Source organism: Nerophis lumbriciformis, linkage group LG28 (genome assembly GCF_033978685.3).
Source record: "Nerophis lumbriciformis linkage group LG28, RoL_Nlum_v2.1, whole genome shotgun sequence".
Lineage (NCBI taxonomy): Eukaryota > Metazoa > Chordata > Actinopteri > Syngnathiformes > Syngnathidae > Nerophis > Nerophis lumbriciformis.
The window spans coordinates 8,921,509-8,943,643 of record NC_084575.2 but is presented as its reverse complement, the minus strand read 5'-3'; the positions used below and the strand labels follow the sequence as shown (position 1 = coordinate 8,943,643).

Genomic DNA, 22,135 nt, shown 5'->3' with positions numbered 1-22,135 from the left:
ATTCCTCATCCACGAATCCCTCGAATTCTTCTTCTTCAGTGTCCGAATTAAACAGTTGGGCGGATACGGCATCCAACATGACCGGCTCCGTCACGTCGAAGTCGTCATTAATCGAGTCAGTGTCGCTGCTGCTCTATTCCCGTGTTCTACTGCGTGACTGATCGTCTTAAGTTTAAACTCTTCGTCGTAAGCGTGTCTGTTAATAGGAGCCATTTTGGGGTCTTTACATAAACAAACAAATGGAAATAAAACGACACGCCTCGCGCAGTCATACATCCCAGCATGCATCCCGCGCTTCTTCTTCTTCTACGGGGGCGGCTGCTTACCGTAGAAGAACTTCTTCTTCTACGGGGGAAAATGAAGTCGGCGGCTGCTTACCGTAGTTGCGATTGATTGATTGAAACTTATACCTGTTGGAGGCTCAATATTGGTCCATATATAAGGCGCACTGTCAGCTTTTGACAAAATTGGAGGTTTTTAGGTGCGCCTATAAAATACGGTACATATTAATTACACATACAAAGTCTCCAATACAGAAGTGTTTTAGAAAGTAACAAATGTGTCCGCATCAATATATTTACTGTATAATGAATTTAAGTTCATGAATTATTGTGGCCACTACATGTCGCAAAAAAAACAAAAACAATTACCACTCCACTTAGACTTAAAGACAGTATAAGTCCATTCCATATGGTTAACAATAAACAGGTTAGTGTTTTTCATACCTATCATTGTTCTGTTTGGGTAGTTTCACTTGATCAAGGTTTTCTAACATTCCATTTCACTCTACAAAATGATCAGCATCAGCCAATACTCAAGGCTCCAATATCAGTATCGTATCGGAAGTGAAAAAGTTGTATCGGGACACCTCTGACGTATATATAGTTGAAGCTTTTGAGATCCTAAATATTTTGATATTTCGCGCTTATTATTTTATTTTTTTATAAGCCATTTTGACTGTGTTGAATGAGTACAGAACACATTTGCCAGATCATGTTTATTTTATTATTATATCGGAATTAAAAACAATTATAATAATACCATAAACATTTCATGTGTTCCTTAAATACCCTAAAATTGCAAAACTACACAAAAACTGGCACAGTTGTTCCTAAAAACAAAAGTGTCCCATTACAAAACACTAAAATGTACATTTTCAATCTTATTTATTGTCATTTATGTTAGAATGTTAATGTGGACCTGCTTTCAATTGAATATTTTTTATGTGTCCACCAAATGCCACTACCGGTACTTTTTCCCCATTCAAAGCCTGCTGCAAAATGTCTTACATTTGACTGTTTTCTGAAATGATAAGCAATGACTTATCATTTCAGAAAACAGTCAAATGTGTGTTTTATTTGTGTTTTTCCCTAAAACACAATTAGTATTTAATACGTATATTTCAAGCTCAATTAGTAAGGTGGACTCATTTAAAGTGGGGAAAAATACATTTACAGCAGTCATTAGTGACACATGAGTGTATTACCTCTCAGACTGTGTGACAATATGCATTATCTTTGTAAAGGTATCATTCTTTGTAGTGAATCTTATTAGATTGTGTAAGGTTGCCTAATTGTGACTAGTGACAAAGGATGAATTCTACTGTTGATGTCAGAAGATCAGTTCAACTTGCTTTTAATGTATGCTTGTCACCAGGTCAGTAAAGCAGCATGTATCCTCACAACTCAAAATCTGATGCGGATTCTTCGCTCCAAAGAGGCTGCAGCATCTGTAAACATTAAAACATGGCCGACAATCATAGACACTGGTAAGGTGCACGCAAACACCTAAAACACATTGGAATGCATCAATTGATCGAATCACATTTGCATTTATTTGACTTCATATCGGATAGATTGACTGTAATGCAGCCATCGTTGTTTGCAGATGATCTTCCTCGCCGCCGGCCTCCTCAGATCTATAAGCCGCCCACAGCCGAGATGATAGCCTATCTGGACTTCAGTGTGTCCACTACGGGCATGCTCACTGGAGTCAAGGTGAGATGAGACAGGATTGTCTTCCAAAAGTGGACAAATGTCTTGAGGTTGGATGGGTTTGTGAGTAAGAAAAAGAAAGTTTGATCCATGCCAAGGCCTCTCAGTGAACTCACATTTCATGAATTGGACAATAACCACAGACTCCATCATCTTGTTTAAAGTAGAAGCCAGGGACGTGCGGTAAGGGGAGCCCTGTCATGAAAAATTACAAAAAGGATATTTGTCCTTTTAGCTGGGTTATAAATGTGTTTTCTGTATGATTTCAAATGTTCTTAGGAGTCTTATTATGCAAAAGCAACTTTTCTTGCTTATTGGTACCTGCTGTTGTGTATTTGGTTTCCCCAAAAATTTAAATGAACCATTTAGCCATTTCAAAGATATTGATAAAACCAACTTGCCTTCTGCTAAACGACCCGTTTGGAATTTGCCCCATTAGTGACTTTTCTACATGACTTTCTACAGCCTGTGTAATGTATGTGAAATTCTTATTCTTGATAATCAGACAATAGAATGCAAAGAAATGTCACACAGTGAGGCGCACACTACTCTGTCTCACCATTAGGGGGGCGTACATGAGCTGGTAGGTTCTTGTCGCTGCTGTCTTTCTACAGGGAAGAAAATAGACTTTGAAAACTAAAATAAGGAGGACTTTTTTTTTTAACCCGAAGTGAAATATTCTCATTTTCTTATTCTCCTTTTAATGAGCAACCTGTAAACACACACATTTAAAGTAAAATAAAACAACTCAAGGAGTCAGTGCCTCACCAGTCATGAACCTCAGCGCACGTCTCTGGTAGATGCCATACCCAGTATCGTAACTCCTGTCAATGGTTAGGTGCCACAAGGTCTTCCAACAGAACCAGGTCCATAGTTTGAACAAAGAAGACGTATTCAATGTATTAATATGCTCTCTATTGTCTTTCTGTGCAGATCTCTCATGCAGCGGTCAGTGCGCTGTGCCGCTCTATAAAACTGCAGTGTGAGCTTTACTCTTCTCGCCAAATCGCCATCTGCCTGGATCCTTACTGCGGTCTGGGCTTTGTCTTGTGGTGCCTCGCTAGGTACAGTCAAATCAAATCAAATCAACTTTATTTATAGAGCACATTTAAAATTTACCACAGGGGTAGCCAAAGTGCTGTACAATGAGCAGGTTAAAAGATAAAACGAGTACCGAGCAAACACAACACAACACAAACAGAACACGATAAAAAATAAATAATTAAAATAGAATTAATAAAAACATAAAAACATAAAAACAGGATCACAGCAGGTGTATTATGGGGCGCCATTGCAGGATGGATATCACTCAGTGTTAAAAGCCATGGAATAAAAGTATGTTTTTAAGAGAGATTTAAAAACAGGAAGAGAGGAGGCTTGTCTAACACTCAGGGGTAGGTCGTTCCAGAGCTTGGGAGCAGCAACGGCGAAAGCTCTGTCACCTCTAAGCTTCAGCCTTGTGTCAGGGACCGTCAACAGCAGCTGATCGGCTGATCTTAAGGATCGGGTGGGGCAGTAAGGCTGAAGGAGGTCGGAGAGATAGGTTGGCGCGAGGTTGTTTAGACATTTAAAAACAAATAAAAGGAGTTTAAAATGTATTCGGTAACGCACAGGGAGCCAGTGAAGGGACGCTAAAATAGGGGTGATGTGCTCACGTCTGCGGGTCTGTGTTAGCAAACGAGCAGCAGAGTTCTGCACGAGCTGCAGGCGGGCGAGGGAGGCCTGGCTAATGCCAACATACAGGGCATTACAATAATCAAGACGAGTCGAGATAAAAGCGTTGATTAATTTCTCAAGATCATGTCTTGATAGAAGCGGTTTCACTTTCGCTATTTGGCGTAATTGATAAAAGCTTTTTTGAACGACGCTGCTGATTTGTTTTTCGAATTTAAAATCTGAGTCAAACTTTACCCCCAGGTTTGTGACACAGTCGCTGAGATACGGGGTCAGTGAAATAACCCTCAGCAGTGTTTCCCCTAGATTTGCAGCTTTTGGGGGGCGGGGCTTACAAATATTGACACGTATGCACGCGCAAAGCAAAACATCATAATCAAAAGCATTATGAAGATAATTCAAAATATGGTTGCAAAAAATGTTTTTAACTGTCAATAAAATGTGATCAAGCTTCTAACTGACACCATTTAAAAAAAAAAATTATTTCAAAATTATTTTTATCAAACGCTGCCATTTTACTCTTAGTTGGCAAGACGGCCGACCGGGGACGAAATTTGGATCTCAGCAGTCAAGGGTGGAACACCACTATCTCGCGCACAGGGGGCGTGCCTTGAAAGGGGGCCATGTTTTGGAGTAATATGAATAGGAAACAAAGCCAATCAATGAGTTGTGGGCGGTCTACAGGGACAGTCAATCAATCAACATTTATTTATAAAGCCTTTAATCACAAGTCCCTCAAAGGGCTTCACAAACCACAACTCGCTACAACTGGTAGCTACTGGCAAGCTTCTGGTTGAATTGTTGACCACTCCTCTTGACAAAATTGGTGCAATTCAGCTAAATTTGTTGGTTTTCTGATATGGACTTGTTTCTTCAACATTGTCCACACGTTTAAGTCAGGACTTTGGGAAGGCTATTCTAAGACCTTAATTCTAGCCTGATTTAGCCATTCCTTTACCACTTTTGACGTGTGTTTGGGGTCATTGTCCTGTTGGAACACCCAACTGCGCCCAAGACCCAACCTCCGGGCTGATAATTTTAGGTTGTCCTGAAGAATTTGGAGGTACCGTATTTTCCGCACCATAAGGCGCCCTGGGTTAAAAGCCGCGCCTTCAATGAACGGCATATTTCAAAACTTTGTCCACCTATAAGCCGCCCGGTGTTGTAAGCCGCATCTAACTGCGCTAAAGGAATGTCAAAAAAACAGTCAGATAGGTCAGTCAAACTTTAATAATATATTAAAAACCAGCGTTCTAACAACTCTGTTCACTCCCAAAATGTACGCAAATGTGCAATCACAAACATACGTATATCAACATGGACAGAGCTGCGTGAAAAAAGCCACCCGGCCTCTTCGCGTAAACTTAAACTTACCTTAACCACTCGCTCATCTTTTCTTCATCCATCCCTTCGAGTTAGCTTTTATGATGACGCCGGCTGGAAAGGTCTCTTTTGGCAAGGTCTTCCTTTTGAATATCACCATGGGTGGAAGTTTCTGGCCATTAGCATGGCAAGCTAGAACCACAGTGAAGGATGACTTCTCATTCCCTGTGGTGCGAATATTCACCGTACGTGCTCCCGTTCCACAGTGCGGTTCACAGGAATATCAGTTGCTGTGAAATACGGTAGTAATCCGTGTGCGGATGGAGAGATTGCGTCTTTTCATGAACCGGATCCTTGTCGCTTTGTAGGAGCCATTTTGTGGTCTTTACAGATGTAAACACACAAAGGAAATGAAACGTACGGTGATATCCGCGCGCTTTTTCTTCTTCTACGCGGGCGGGTGGTTGCTTACAGTAGAAGAAGAAGCGCTTCCTGTTCTATGGGGGCGGGTGCTTACCTTGGCGGTTGCTTGCATAGAAGAAGAAGCGCTTCCTGTTCTACCGGGAAAAAAGATGGCGGCTGTTTACCGAAGTTGCGAGACCGAAACTTTATGAAAATGAATCTTAATATTTATCCATATATAAAGCGCACCGGGTTAAAAGCCGCACTGTCAGCTTTTGAGTAAATTTGTGGTTTTTAGGTGCGGCTAATGGTGCGGAAAATACGGTAATCCTCCTTTTTCATTGTCCCATTTACTCTCTGTAAAGCACCAGTTCCATTGGCAGCAAAACAGGCCCAGAGCATAAAACTACCACCACCATGCTTTACGGTAGGCGTGGTGTTCTTGGGATTGAAGGTTTCACCTTTTCTCCTCCAAACATATTGCTGGGTATTGTGGCCAAACAGCTCATTTTTTGTTTCATCTGACCACAGAACTTTCCTCCAGAAGGTCTTATCTTTGTCCTTGTGATGTCAGATGAAACAAAAATTGAGGTGTGTGCATGCGTGCGTGCGTGTAAAATAGTTAAGGAGGATTAAGAATCGTGGCTCTTGGTGAAGTTGCACAGACTGCTGCCAAGACTCATGTGAATGAGGTTCCAAAAAAAGCGTGGAAGGAGTGGAGCGAAAGATCAATAAGTACCTCGGAAAGTGGTTGTCCAAGCTCCACTGCAGTGGGCCTCTACATAAGATCAGGGCAAAGCTAACTTCCTCTTTCATTTTTGGTAGAGTAATTCAAGGTACTGTAGCTAAGTGCAGTCGCAATTAAACCCAGGATGAGCTTGTGAGACCTGCAGGCGTCACCACAAGATCAGGAAGCAAGTGGGCAGCTAAAACATCTGTTGCGCAAGCCGAAAACATCCTGAAGCTATGTGACATCATTGGAGCTACATGTATTGTAAAACAGGGCCTCGGAACTTCCCATTTACAGCAATGGAGGAAAGCAGGAACCAGTGACAGAAGAGCCATGATCCAGGAGGAGGTACAGAATCTGGAGGAGGAAAGACGCAGAAGTTAGGCTCACAAGGAGCCTGCGCCAAGTGGGACCTTCCCCAGAGGAAGATCACCTGGTTTGACATATGGAGACTGGAGCCATTCTGCATTTCTTTCCTGCTGAGATCAGTGCATGACACTTCCACTGCCAACAAACTTGAGCATGTGGGGTATGAGAAAGGACCCACAGTGCATGCTTTGAGCAAAGGGTAGCACCATTGCACACTTTCTGGTCTGGATGTAAAACAGCCCTCATTCAAGGAAGGTACAGGTGGCGCTAAGATAAGGTGGTCATGACACTTGCTAAAACTCTAGAGCAGAAGAGAATTCAGAAACACTAGCTCCTTTGAAAAACAGCAATCCAGTTTGTCAAGGACGGACCAACCATAACAACAATAAGAACCAGTTTTCTACAAAAGGCTCAATCGTGGGAAATAGAAGTCAATCTCGAGGGAAGGCTGCACTTCTCCCGAATTGTCCAGACAGCCGTAAGGCAGGATGTGGTACTGTGGTCTGAGGAGGGGGAAAATCATCCTGTACCTGTATTTGATTGCTCCTGTGCACACAATACAGTGAGCAAACAAGGAATTTTAATGGCATGTTGTTGTGTAAATAAGATCAAGTAAAGCTATTTCACTTTTTGATTAAAAAAAACCCTTAAGTAGTGACCCCTTCTATATGAACGCTATCCCTAAATTACAAACCCCGTTTCCATGAGTTGAGAAATTGTGTTAGATGTAAATATAAACGGAATACAAATACTTTTCAACCCATATTCAATTGAATGCACTACAAAGACAAGATATTTGATGTTCAAACTCATAAACTTTATTTATTTTTTTGCAAATAATAATTAACTTAGAATTTCATGGCTGCAACATGTGCCAAAGTAGTTGGGAAAGGGCATGTTCACCACTGTGTTACATGGCCTTTCCTTTTAACAATACTTAGTAAACATTTGGGAACTGAGGAGACACATTCTTTAAGCTTCTCAGGTGGAATTCTTTCCCATTCTTGCTTGATGTACAGCTTAAGTTGTTCAACAGTCCGGGGGTCTCCGTTGTGGTATTTTAGGCTTCATAATGCGCCACACGTTTTCAATGGGAGACAGGTCTGGACTACAGGCAGGCCAGTCTAGTACCCGCACTCTTTTACTATGAAGCCACGTTGATGTAACACATGGCTTGGCATTGTCTTGCTGAAATAAGCAGGGGCGTCCATGGTGACATTGCTTGGATGGCAACATATGTTGCTCCAAAACCTGTATGTACCTTTCAGCATTAATGGCGCCTTCACAGATGTGTAAGTTACCCATGTCTTGGGCACTAATACACCCCCATACCATACGACGTTCACAGTTTCCAAAAACAATTTGAAATGTGGACTCGTCAGACCACAGAAAAACTTTTCCACTTTGTATCAGTCAATCTTAGATGAGCTCAGGCCCAGCGAAACCGACGATGTTTCTGGGTGTTGTTGATAAACGGTTTTTGCCTTGCATAGGAGTTTTAAATTGCACTTACAGATGTAGCAACCAACTGTAGTTACTGACAGTGGGTTTCTGAAGTGTTCCTGAGCCCATGTGGTGATATCCTTTACACACTGATGTCGCTTGTTGATGCAGTACAGCCTGAGGGATCGAAGGTCACGGGCTTAGCTGCTTACGTGCAGTGATTTCTCCAGATTCTCTGAACCCTTTGATGATATTACGAACCGTAGATGGTGAAATCCCTAAATTCCTTGCAATAGCTGGTTGAGAAAGGTTTTTCTTAAACTGTTCAACAATTTGCTCACACATTTGTTGACAAGGTGGTGTCCCTCGCCCCATCCTTGTTTGTGAATGACTGAGCATTTCATGGAATCTACTTTTATACCCAATCATGGCACCCACCTGTTCCCAGTTTGCCTGGGAACAGCCCATGTGGTGATATCCTTTACACACTGATGTCGCTTGTTGATGCAGTACAGCCTGAGGGATCGAAGGTCACGGGCTTAGCTGCTTACGTGCAGTGATTTCTCCAGATTCTCTGAACCCTTTGATGATATTACGAACCGTAGATGGTGAAATCCCTAAATTCCTTGCAATAGCTGGTTGAGAAAGGTTTTTCTTAAACTGTTCAACAATTTGCTCACACGTTTGTTGACAAAGTGGTGTCCCTCGCCCCATCCTTGTTTGTGAATGACTGAGCATTTCATGGAATCTACTTTTATACCCAATCATGGCACCCACCTGTTCCCAGTTTGCCTGGGAACAGCCCATGTGGTGATATCCTTTACACACTGATGTCGCTTGTTGATGCAGTACAGCCTGAGGGATCGAAGGTCACGGGCTTAGCTGCTTACGTGCAGTGATTTCTCCAGATTCTCTGAACCTTTTGATGATATTATGGACCATAGATGGTGAAATCCCTAAATTCCTTGCAATAGCTGGTTGAGAAAGGTTTTTCTTAAACTGTTCAACAATTTGCTCACACATTTGTTGACAAAGTGGTGACCCTCGCCCCATCCTTGTTTGTGAATGACTGAGCATTTCATGGAATCTACTTTTATACCCAATCATGGCACCCACCTGTTCCCAGTTTGCCTGTTCACCTGTGGGATGTTCCAAATAAGTGTTTGATGAGCATTCCTCAACTTTATCAGTATTTATTGCCACCTTTCCCAACTTCTTTGTCACGTGTTGCTGGCATCAAATTCTAAAGTTAATGATTATTTGCAGAAAAAAAAAAAGTTTATCAGTTTGAACATCAAATTTGTTGTCTTTGTAGCATATTCAACTGAATATGGGTTGAAAATGATTTGCAAATCATTGTATTCCGTTTATATTGACATCTAACACAATTTCCCAACTCATGGAAACGGGGTTTGTACTTAGTATGACAATTACTATACGTATTATATGTTGCTATGAATAAAATAAAATTGTTCAACCTTCTTAAGGCCATGGAGGGATTCCGTAGAGGGAAGATAATAGTAGGTGAAACTCTGCCAGGTGTGTCACTGTCACCCTCTCATGCTCCCCTGCTTTGATTTGTCTTGCAGTGTTTACTCAGGTCATCAGTCCATCCTGATTCCTCCGTTTGAGCTGGAGACCTGCTTGTCCCTGTGGCTCAGCACGCTCAGTCAGTATCGTGTCAGAGACACCTTCTGCTCCTACTCCGTCATGGAGTTCTGCACCAAAGGACTGGGCACTCAAACGGAGTTGCTCAAGGTGGGCAGGCCTGGACCACACCTACTTTATGTGATTGAAAAAATAAGGGGAAATTCTCTGCATTTTATAGGCTCGTGGCGTCAACCTGTCGTGCGTGCGAAGCTGCGTGGTGATTGCAGAGGAGCGCCCTCGCCTGGCCCTCACACACTCTTTCTCTAAGCTGTTTAAAGATCTGGGGTTGTCAACCAGGGCTGTCAGCACCGCTTTTGGATCCAGGGTTAACCTGGCTGTCTGTCTGCAGGTAGGCCAGCTTCACTTTGTAGCACAAGAGTCTTCATTTAATTCCTAGACAGTCCACTGCAGCCATTTTTATTACCGTACATCTCAAGGGTCAATACTATAAAAATACAACTTGGATACACTTTTGATTAGCAGAGGTGGGACCAAGTCATTGTTTTGCAAGTCACAAGTAAGTCTCAAGTCTTTGCCCTCAAGTCCGAGTCAAGTCCCGAGTCAAGACAGGCAAGCCCCGAGTCAAGTCCAAAGTCAAGACTGGAAAGTCTCAAGTCAAGTCCTAAGTCCTGCATTTTGAGTTTCGAGTCCTTTCAAGTCCTTTTAACCACAGACTAATATATTAACACAGATTGTGTATGCTTTTCAAACGCTGTATTTATTTATTAAAACAAGTGCATTTTAAATTGCAGGAAAGAAAATTGTGCTGACATTGCACTTTATAATAGCACTATTAACCAGTCATTTTAAACATTAACTCATTCCTTTACAGAACAAACACATTGAAAAATAAAGTGCAAATGTACTTATTTGTACAAAAGTGTTAACATTGAAAAAACATGACATATACGTGAACATAACAAAAAAGTTGTACTTTTTATATGTCAGGGCCCTATGCTGCATTGCATCTGCAAAAGACCAAATTAGCCAAGAGTCTGTCAGTCATTTGTGCACGATGGGGGCGTAGTATGATGCCACCATGGCTGAAAACTCGCTCCACTGGAGCACTGGAGGCAGGCACTGCCAAGACTCTCATGGCCACTCGGAACAGTGAAGGAAGAGTCTTCATGTTCAATGCCCAGAACAAAAGGGGGGAGAGAGTTGTTTTGGGTTGGTGCACTACTTGTAAGTGTATCTTGTGTTTTTTATGTTGATTTAATTAAAAAAAAAAAAAAAAAAAAACATTTCTTGTGCGGCCCGATACCAATCGATCCACGGACCAGTACCGGGCCGCGGCCCGGTGGTTGGGGACCACTGAGGTAAACAACCAACAGTATGTCAGAAAGCTAGCTAAAACGGTACACATATTCATAATATAGTATACATTTTAACTGACCTTTATTTGACTATTTTTGTCTTTTTTTAGGTGGCTAAAATACGCTGTGCTGCTGACCGCCATCTAACGTTACGTGTGATATATTGACTAACGTAACCCTGCTTAAAAAAAATCACTGAACAAAAAGTATGAATAAGGTAGTGAACTGCAACAGATTCCCGTGTTTGCAATAACGTTATAACGTTAGCAGTGAGTTTACAGCCTCACTGATTTAACTACACAGCAAATAAAAGTCACGTTACTTAGCCAATAAACGTTATCTTACATTCAAAACTTACCGTTCTTTGTGCAACTTCAAATGCCGGACGAAGTTGGAAGTTGTTGCCTCTCCATCAGTAATTTTCGAACCGCATGTGTTGCATACTGCAAACCGTTTTGTGTTGACCACCTCGTAATTTTTATACCCAAACAAAATTATTTTAGGTATCATTTTTTGTTTACTGGCGTGTGGTTTGGACATGTCTTCTTCGTTGGTTGTCCTGCAATTTGATTGGATGAATGCTGTGTGATGAAAACAAAGTAGATCTAATTTGATTGGCTGTTGTACTGAGACCACACCAGCTGACACACGCAACGCTGATAGACAAGTACACAATGAAAAATACGGAGCGCTCCCGAATAACTTTTTCATCTTTGGGTTTTGGGGAAAGTAGCAAGTCATGTCAAGTCATGTCAATTCAAAAGGCTCAAGTCCAAGTGAAGTCACAAGTCATTGATGTTAAAGTCTAAGTCGAGTTGCAAGTCTTTTTACATTTTGTCAAGTCGAGTCTAAAGTCATCAAATTCATGACTCGAGTCTGACTCGAGTCCAAGTCATGTGACTCGAGTCCACACCTCTGTTGATTAGTGAGTGTACTGTTTATATGGCAGTATAGTAAGTATACTATTGGTAACATATGCCTGCCATTGAAGCTGGACCACGTGTTCATTGGTAAACATCACACCTTGTCAACTTTAAGAACTAGTATTGGACATTTAGGTGATAGCTTGGGCTTTTAACTCAATAGCTAGCACGACGATCCAGGTTCGAGTGGTCGGGACTGAACCAGGCAGCCAAGCACCTGCATGACATCTTCAAGCAGAAGGAAGGAAGGTGGATGATCCCAAAGGGTCTTTACATCCACCAGCAAGGACAGATGACAGAGTGATGGTGTTGTGCGAGACTCTGGGGTGGTTCTGTAGGCAGGAAGCCAACTAGCATCTAGTTACAATATACTTATCTAAAATCAAGTCCATAATGGCTGAGCTTACTGCTGCTCCTAGGATGTTTTTCATAGCTAGAGAACCCAATCTAGAGCTATGTGACCCTCAGTGTGTTGTTGTTGTGATGTTGCAGGGTACCACTGGTCCTGATCCTTGTACAGTGTACGTGGACATGAAGTCGCTTCGCCATGACAGGTAACAGCAGCACTGACCACGCCTTCTGCTTTTTTACCATTCACAATTTAAACTTTTACCCTCATCCAAATGTGTTGAAAACAACGTAGTCAACATTTTATAAGGTGGATGTATGCTGGTGTACAATTTGATGTTCATCTATACAACATAAGAACTAGCAGACTGCTAGATTTGTCATAAATCCTAAGTTCCCTAAAATACGGCATTCTTTGCAGTAGACATTTGTGTTCTGCTGAACAGGGACATTTGTAACGCTGACAAAATAGACTAAAACCTCATTTTTACTGCAGCAGACACTGGTTTCAGAAAATGTGTCTGTGTGCTGTTTCAGGGTGAGACTGGTTGAGAGAGGAGCTCCTCAGAGTCTTCCGCTGATGGAGTCTGGCAAGGTAAAAAACAAGTGTCTCGTTAAAGCACCTAAGTGAACGTGAATAAATGTTTCAGATGTATCCAATATAAACACAATATGATCTTCTCCTGCAGTTTATTGGCCATTGCTGCTGCTGAGTCACTCAGTCTGTTATTTTAGTAAAAACACACAAAAAAAGTTAACACATGTCAATTTGTGCTTGTGAAGTGATGAACACATAAAATACATGTTCTATGTTTTTTTGTAAAATACTACATTTTAAGGATGCGTGTGATGTTATTTGCACATTATTGTTACATTGGGCGTTTATGGTAAATGTATTATTTGAACTTGATCCTCAGGCTTAAAGTTAAAGTACCAATGATTGTCACACACACACTAGGTGTGGCGAGATTATTCTCTGCATTTGACCCATCACCCTTGATCACCCCCTGGGAGGTGAGGGGAGCAGTGGGCAGCAGCGGTGGCCGCGCCCGGGAATCATTTTGGTGATTTAACCCCCAATTCCAACCAATTAAAGGACATCTTGCTGGCAGGGGCGGACCGGGTGGTCCTTGTTTTGCCTTTATTTATGTGAAACCATTTTTATTCTAATACTTAAGCAAATATTTGTGTTATTGCTTTGTTTTTAAAGACAAAAAAAAGTCACATTTTGTGCAAACAACAGAAGCTAGACGGATAATTAGGATGACTAGCTAGCGGGCTAGCTGCCGCCAAGCTGATGCATTGACAATTTACAGACACTTTTTTATTTTCAAGATAATAAGGGACAAAGTGAGTATATTTTCAGTTTAATAGGGGATGTGTACTTTTACTTTTTAATACTGGACTATTCTGTTTTTCAAGGGGAACTTGTGTTCGGGGGCTTCCCTTTTGAAGGGCAAAGTCCTCCCAGTTTCTTGTTCTACAGTAAGTCTAAATCAGGGTTGTCAAACATACGACCTGTGAACAGGTTTTATCCAGCCTGTGAGATGAGTTTGCTAAGTATAAAAGTGAGATTCATTTTCTGACAAAAATAAACTGCTGTTCTAAATGTGTCCACTGGATGTCGCAATAGCAATTCTTTGTATCCTCTGCCATGAGTGCATGTGACTTGAGAGGGGGCGGAGCTATGCGTCGTGTCAACACGTCCATGTTTGGACACTACGTACTTACACTGCTTATTAGCGATAGCATACAAAACGTGGATTGTTACGTTAATGCCTTTATTGTCAAATCAGTTGTTAGTAATGTAACCTTTGACATTTCTACCAAAATTAATACTTTTGATAATCTGTACAATTCGTGTTGTACAGGGGACACGTTTTCTGGGCGCACATAAATATGTTGAAATAATATGTATCCCCTTCTAACTTCATGTGTGAGTAATGAAATGAGTCCAAATTCAGAATAAACCACACGATGTTCGTACGTACATACATACATACATACATACATACATACATACATACATACATACATACATACATACCATACCATACCAATTTTATTTATAAAGCCCTTTAAAGACAAGCACAGTTGAAAAACAAAGGGCTGTACACCACAAAGAAATAGAGGCAAAGGACAGACTAAAAAATAACATTTAAAACAGAAATAAAAATACACAATTAAAAAGCAAATATAAATTACCCTAAGAACAGTTTGTTAGATAAAAACAGTTTAAAAGTTAAAAACAGTTCAAAGTCTCATGCTGGGTTAAAAGCCAGTGAATAAAAATGGGTTTTAAGAAGGGTCTTAAAAATAGCCAAAGGGTCCTGTCTCACATGGAGAGGGAGATCGTTTCAGAGTTTGAGACCCACAACAGAGAAGGCTCTGTCCCCTCTGAGCTTGCGCTTTGTTTTGGGTACCTCCAGGATCAGCTGATCAGCTGACCTGAGGGACCGGGTGGGGGCATAGAGATGGAGCAGCTCAGAGAGGTACGGTGGGGCAAGACCACGTAAGGATTTAAAAACGAGTAAGATCATTTTAAAATGGACTCTAAAAGACACAGGCAGCCAGTGAAGGGAGGCTAAAACAGGAGTAATGTGCTCTCTTTTTCTTGTGTTAGTTATAAGTCGGGCAGCTGCATTTTGGAGCAGCTGCAGACGTGAGAGGGAGGATTGACTAATTCCAAAATATAAAGAGTTACAGTAATCCAGCCGAGATGTAGTAAAGGCATGGATTACTGTCTCTAACTGTTGCCTAAAAAGAAGGTTTTTAACCTTGGCCAGCTGACGTAAATAAAAAAAGCTGGCTTTCACCACTGTGCCAATCTGACGGTCCAATTTAAAATCACATTCAATACGAAAGCCCAGGTTGGTGACCATGGTCTTAACGTGTAAAGCCAAAGGGCCAAAGTCAAAAGGGGGGAGCTCACAGGTACCACTAGGTCCAAACACTATTACTTCTGTCTTCTTTTCATTGAAATTTAACAAGTTTAGGGCCATCCAGGCCTTGATATCATCAAGACAGGCAAGTAATGGCTGTATTGAAGAGGCATGATTTCTCTTTAATGGAAAATACATTTGTGTGTCATCGGCATAACAATGAAAAGAAATATCATGCTTTCTTAGGATTGAGCCCAGGGGAAGTAAATAAATAGAAAAGAGAAGTGGTCCCAAAACTGAGCCTTGTGGGACTCCACATGTCAAGGGAGCAACGGAGGATTCAGATCCAGCAACATTTACAGAGAAGGTCCTGTTAGTCAAATATGACTTCAGCCAACTCAAAGCAGTACCACAGATGCCCACTTGATGCTGCAGGCGGCTAATTAAAATATTATTATATATTATTATGATTGTCACACACACACTAGGTTTGGTGAAATTTGTCCTCTGCATTTGACCCATCACCCTTGATCAACCCCTGGGAGGTGAGGGGAGCAGTGAGCAGCAGCGGGAATAATTTTTGGTGATTTAACCCCCAATTTCAACCCTTGATGCTGAGTGCCAAGCAGGAAGGTAATGGGTCCCATTTTTATAGTCTTTGGTATGACTCGGCCGGGGTTTGAACTCACAACCTACCGATCTCAGGGCGGACACTCTAACCACTAGGCCACTGAGTATTTGTTGTGCAACACAGCTGTGAAACTGATGTGTAATCACACCGTTGTTTTCCATACTGCTATTACAACATTGGTTCTGTTGCTGTGATGTGCAAAATACTAGTAATGAAATATTAAAGCTAGAGCTAAATATTTTTTTTCTTCAGATCATTATTACAAAATTAACATGTTATTATATCATGTTAATTTTGTAATACTTAGTACCGTATTTTTCAGAGTATAAGTCGCACCGGAGTATAAGTCGCACCTGCCAAAAATGCATAATAAAGAAGGAAAAAAACATTATGCAACTTTCATAAACTATGAAAAAAACTGCGACTTATAGTCCGAAAAATACGGTACTTAATAATTTCTCGCTAAATGTAATGGATTTTTTTCATTTTGACAGAAAAAATATATGTACTGCTTGAAATTGCATGCCTTTTAAACTTTAATAGTATCTATCATTGTAACAAATATTACAGTATATTATCATACGTTCCAAGCATTTTTTGTCTAAATAAAAATAAATACTTAAATATCTGCATCACTTATGATTTTACAGAAAACTACCCATCAAAAAAAAAAAAAATGACAATACATTTTACGGTGTTCTTTACAGCATATTACTGTAGATTGGAAAAAAATAAAACATTTTTTCATTAAAATGGTGGCAGAGGGGTTAGTGCATCTGCCTCACAATACGAAGGTCCTGAGTAGTCTTGGGTTCAATCCCGGGCTCGGGATCTTTCTGTGTGGAGTTTGCATGTTCTCCCCGTGACTGCGTGGGTTCCCTCCGGGTACTCCGGCTTCCTCCCACTTCCAAAGACATGCACCTGGGGATAAGTTGATTGGCAACACTAAATTGGCCCTAGTGTGTGGATGTGAGTGTGAATGTTGTCTGTCTATCTGTGTTGGCCCTGCGATGAGGTGGCGACTTGTCCAGGGTGTACCCCGCCTTCCGCCCGATTGTAGCTGAGATAGGCTCCAGCGCCCCCCGCGACCCCAAAAGGGAATAAGCGGTAGAAAATGGATGGGATGGATGGATTATTATATATATATACATGAGTTGAAAATGAGCAAATAACATTAATAACATCCTGTAATTTGATTTTGACATTATTTATTTAATATTTTGATAGATTTAAAATGAACACCACTGAGCATTTTAGAACTGCAAGACTCAATTGCACCTGATGAACATGATCACATCATTTATTCAAAAAGTATGAATAACGACAAATGACGATAGAACACTATTAACCGCAACATGTATGTTTAAAAAAACATTATGATTTGTACATTTTCAGAATGTGCTTGGTCTATTTTTAAACAAAGAAAACATATTTGAAGTAGTCTTTATTTTTAAGTTATTATGCCATGATTTTTCCAATCCGGTCCACTTGGGAATATAGTTTTCTCCATGTGGCCCCTGAGCTAAAAGGAGTTTGACACCCCTGGTCTAAATAAAGCGAGGACTTTAGAATTGAAGTTTACCAATTTATTCTACAAATGGAGTAAATATAAACATAGCAATTCCAGCGCTGGAGAGAAGACCAAGCTCTAGAAACCATACCCAGCAGCTCTTCTCATCATCGAAACTTGGAAGTATACTGTGTGTGCGTGCGTGTGGGAGTGTGTCTGAGCGAAGATACAAACACAGGATGGATGAGATGAGAACGTCATGGCTAATTGCATCAAATGCCTAAATGGCATAAATACGTTTTTGAAAATTACCTAGCTACATGACACTGTCATTTTGGGGAAGCCATAACCTTGTATAGTCACATGACAACCACTCCAAAAGGAACTTATGTACTATGGAATGCCCTCCCGGTAACAATTAGAGATGCTACCTCAGTAGAAGCATTTAAGTCCCATCTTAAAACTCATTTGTATACTCTAGCCTTTAAATAGCCCCCCTGTTAGACCAGTTGATCTGCCGTTTCTTTTCTTTTCTCCTCTGCTCCCCTTTTCCTTGAGGGGGGGGGGGGGCACAGGTCCGGTGGCCATGGATGAAGTGCTGGCTGTCCAGAGTCGGGACCCGGGGTGGACCGCTCGCCTGTGCATCAGCTGGGAACATCTCTGCGCTGCTGACCCGTCTTCGCTCGGGATGGTGTCCTGCTGGCCCCACTATGGACTGGACTCTTACTATTATGTTGGATCCACTATGGACTGGACTCTTACTATTATGTTGGATCCACTATGGACTGGACTCTCACAATATTATGTCAGACCCACTCGACATCCATTGCTTTCGGTCTCCCCTAGAGGGGGGGGGTTACCCACATATGCGGTCCTCTCCAAGGTTTCTCATAGTCATTCACATCGACGTCCCACTGGGGTGAGTTTTTCCTTGCCCGTATGTGGGCTTTGTACCGAGGATGTCGTTGTGGCTTGTGCAGCCCTTTGAGACACTTGTGATTTAGGGCTATATAAATAAAGATTGATTGATTGAGATTGATTATAGAATCAAGTCCCAATTTAAGACATTGAAAGTTTTCTTGGCGGTGAAATTGGACGGTATGACTGTAAGTTGTTTATTTTCAGATATTGCCAGGCGTTAGAGTCATAATCGTGAACCCAGAGACCAGAGGCCCGCTCGGAGACTCTCATCTCGGAGAGGTAGTATAAGGTGTCGTTTAAACCACAATTCAAGTGATTTGTGACTTAACATCAGCTTTTCTCATGTAGATTTGGGTAAACAGCCCTCATAATGCCAGTGGTTACTACACAATCTACGGAGAGGAAAGTCTTCAGGCCGACCACTTTAACACCAAGCTGAGCTTTGGGGACCCGCAGACCTTATGGGCCAGAACCGGATACTTGGGCTTTGTGAAGAGGACCGAGCTCCTGGATGCCAGTGGAGGTACACATTAACACAGTTTATTTGACCGTACAATTCATCAATGTATCTTGAGTAACACCTTAGCGATGTTAACACGTCTGCATGCTCAGATCGGCATGATGCTCTTTTTGTGGTGGGATCGCTGGACGAGACCCTGGAGCTCCGTGGGCTTCGCTACCACCCCATTGACATTGAGACATCCGTGTCTCGTGCCCACCGCAGTATCGCTGAGAGGTGAGAGGGTCCATGACTTTGACTGTATTGGGGGCGGTATGGCGTAGTGGATAGAGCGTCCGTGCCAGAAACCTGAGGGTCGCAGGATCGCTCCCCGCCTCTTGACATCCAAATCGCTGCTGTTGTGTCCTTGGGCAGGACACTTCACCCTTTCCCCCGGTGCCGCTCACACTGGTGAGTGAGTGATAGGTGGTGGCCGGAGGGGCCGTAGGCGCAAACTGGCAGCCTCGCTTCTGTCAGAATACCCCAGGGCAGCTGCGGCTACAAATGTAGCTTACCACCACCAGGTGTGAATGAATGATGGGTTCCCACTTCTCTGTGAGAGTTTTGAGTACCGTATTTTCCGCACTATAAGGCGCACCTAAAAACCACAAATTTTCTCAAAAGCTGACAGTGCGCCTTATAACCCGGTGCGCTTTATATATGGATAAATATTAAGATTCATTTTCATAAAGTTTAGGTCTCGCAACTACGGTAAACAGCCGCCATCTTTTTTCCCCGTAGAAGAAGCGCGCGGTGCATGCTGGGATATGTGACGTTTCATTTCCATTTGTGTGTTTATGTAAAGACCCCAAAATGGCTCCTATTAAGTGTGTTGTCTGTCTAATTATAAATAATGCAGACGAGGCGTGTTAACTGAGTTCTCAACGTTTACTCACAGCGTGCTCATAACCACATTCTAACTCCCAGCATACAACAACGCTTCTCAGGGCTACCGCGCATGCTCGTAACTATCGTTGCATGCTGGGTAGTGTAGTTGTTATATTTGCTAGCTCATAACAGCACATTGAGAGACACGCTTACGCGCTTAATTCAATACTCGCCGTCATTCCGGGTGGATTGACAAAAGACCTCCAGCCGCTAGATATTGGTGTCAACAGGGCATTCGAAGCTAGACTGCTAACTGCGTGGGAACAATGGATGACAGAAGGCGAACACACCTTCACTAAGACGAGGAGGCAGCGCCAGACGACGCCAACATCTGCCAGTGGATCGTAAATTTGCCCAACTTTTCACTTCGGACACCGAAGACGAAGGATTTACGAATGAAGAATAACTTCAGAAAGTGAGCGCTATGTTTATTTTGTGTGTTGTGACATTAACGTTCGAGCAACATTATGTTGCTATTGCTCTGCACTATTTTGAATTTTACTATGTTTGTGATTGCACATTTGCGTACATTTTGGGAGTGAACAGAGTTGTTAGAACGCTGGTTTTTAATATATTATTAAAGTTTGACTGACCTATCTGACTGTTTTTTTGACATTCCCTTTAGCGCAGCGTAGGCGCGGCTTATAGTCCGGGGCGGCTTATTGGTGGACAAAGTTATGAAATATGCCATTCATTGAAGGTGCGGCTAATAATCCGGTGCGCCTTATAGTGCGGAAAATACGGTCTAATAATAGAAAAGCGCGATATAAAATCTTATCCATTATTATTATTATTGACTGTCACACCTTTGGGCAACATCCGTACTTACACAGGCAAAAAAAATTGCTCGCCTTTGAGAATGCATTGTTTTGCGATTTCTGATCAACCTTTGCCAAAAAAAAAAGACACCTGCGTTAAGATGTAACGAATGGCAGATAGCTTAGCTGTGCGCTAGAACGTTACGTAAACCTCACTCCCTGAGCCACTGACCTGCTGGCTAGAATGCGCAACTTGTATTTGGAGGGGTTGTGTGGTTGCGGATGAGAGGGAGGTTTATGGGGTTAGCAAGAGTAAGATGCTAACTAGCTTAGCTGTAATGCAGAAAGTCACATCGATTACTTCCTGCTCAATAAACACTCTTTAATAGCGATTGTTTACTCGTGAAGAAGGAAGATACGAAGCTAATACCTTGATTTACAAATCATTTTCTATTTACGAACCATAGACAGACTATACTTTGGTTTACAAACCTTGTCTCAGTGTAAGAACGTGCCATCCACCCATTGTGTGCATTGCAGCGCAAGCCATTTTGTGCCCAGCAGCAGCAATTGTGACAGATCCGGCTGCAGAATTTTTTTTAAGGGTGGGCATTGGATTTTTTTCAGAAATGGACTCCCGCTGCGAGAGCACACACGCTTAAAACTAAAGTTAAAGCTGCACTGCTGGGGCTTCCTCTGTCAACTGTAAGACAAATACTTTATGTTTATGGTTATTGTAAGGACATGTGTTTGAAATTATTGAAGTCTTTATCGTGTCCGAAAAATGAAAGATTTGGCCAATTCTATGGTATTAATGTGATTGTTATTGATTTGATGTTGATGTGCTTAAACCTCTTTCTTGTTTAAAAGCTACATGAAATATTAACTGTTCTTTGTTCATGCACATAATAAAGTGTTTGGATGTATTCATTAAATTCATGTATTCTTGGTTGCTAAAAAGGGTCTCAAAGTAATATTGTGATATGGACACATCTCATCTGTGCATAAATTACTAGAATAACCTTAGGAAATGCACAGAGGAGATGTGTCCATATCACAATATTACTTTGAATCACTTTTTGGCAACCACTAAGTTGTCGTTTTTTTAAGGGTACTTCAACAAAACAGTAATGTATTTTATTATCATATAAGTAACTCTCCTATGGGTAATCTAATAATGTATCCACAGACGACATGTGTCAATATCAAAGCATTATATTGAATCACTTTTTGGCAGCCATTAATTTAATGAACATAACCAAACACTTTATTAGTATTTATTATGTGCATGAACAAACAAGTTAAAAGTTAGAGTACCAATGATTGTCACGTACACACTCGGTGTGGTGAGATTATCCTCTGCATTTGACCCATACCCTGGTTCCACCCCCTCAGAGGTAAGGGAGTAGTGAGCAGCATCGGTGGCCGCGCCCGGGAATAATTTTTGGTGATTTAACCCCCAATTCCAACCCTTGATGCTGAGTGCCAAGCAGGGAGGTAATGGGTCCCATTTTTATAGTCCTTGGTATGACTCGGCCGGGGTTTGAGCTCACAACCTACCGATCTCAGGGCGGAAACTCTAACCACAAGGCCACTAATATTCAATCAATCAATCAATCTTTATTTATATAGCCCTAAATCACAAGTGTCTCAAAGGGCTGCACAAGCCACAACGACATCCTCGGTACAAAGCCCACATACGGGCAAGGAAAAACTCACCCCAGTGGGACGTCGATGTGAATGACTATGAGAAACCTTGGAGAGGACCGCATATGTGGGTAACCCCCCCCCCTCTAGGGGAGACCGAAAGCAATGGATGTCGAGTGGGTCTGACATAATATTGTGAGAGTCCAGTCCATAGTGGATCCAACATA

The 22,135-nt window shown here is 41.8% G+C and overlaps 1 protein-coding gene across 4 annotated transcripts in view; it reads left to right on the top strand.

Annotated features, from left to right (window-relative positions):
• dip2bb (disco-interacting protein 2 homolog Bb) overlaps positions 1 to 22,135 on the top strand; it is a 154,952-nt gene that overhangs the window by 128,530 nt on the left and 4,287 nt on the right. For all 4 annotated transcript variants that reach the window (XM_061923553.1, XM_061923551.1, XM_061923552.1 and 1 more), the window contains 10 exons: positions 1,657 to 1,768; positions 1,888 to 1,997; positions 2,928 to 3,058; positions 9,525 to 9,693; positions 9,764 to 9,934; positions 12,317 to 12,378; positions 12,710 to 12,767; positions 18,321 to 18,395; positions 18,465 to 18,639; positions 18,729 to 18,852. In XM_061923553.1, coding sequence (XP_061779537.1) covers positions 1,657 to 1,768; positions 1,888 to 1,997; positions 2,928 to 3,058; positions 9,525 to 9,693; positions 9,764 to 9,934; positions 12,317 to 12,378; positions 12,710 to 12,767; positions 18,321 to 18,395; positions 18,465 to 18,639; positions 18,729 to 18,852 — 1,187 coding nt within the window. The remainder of the gene's footprint in view (positions 1 to 1,656; positions 1,769 to 1,887; positions 1,998 to 2,927; positions 3,059 to 9,524; positions 9,694 to 9,763; positions 9,935 to 12,316; positions 12,379 to 12,709; positions 12,768 to 18,320; positions 18,396 to 18,464; positions 18,640 to 18,728; positions 18,853 to 22,135) is intronic.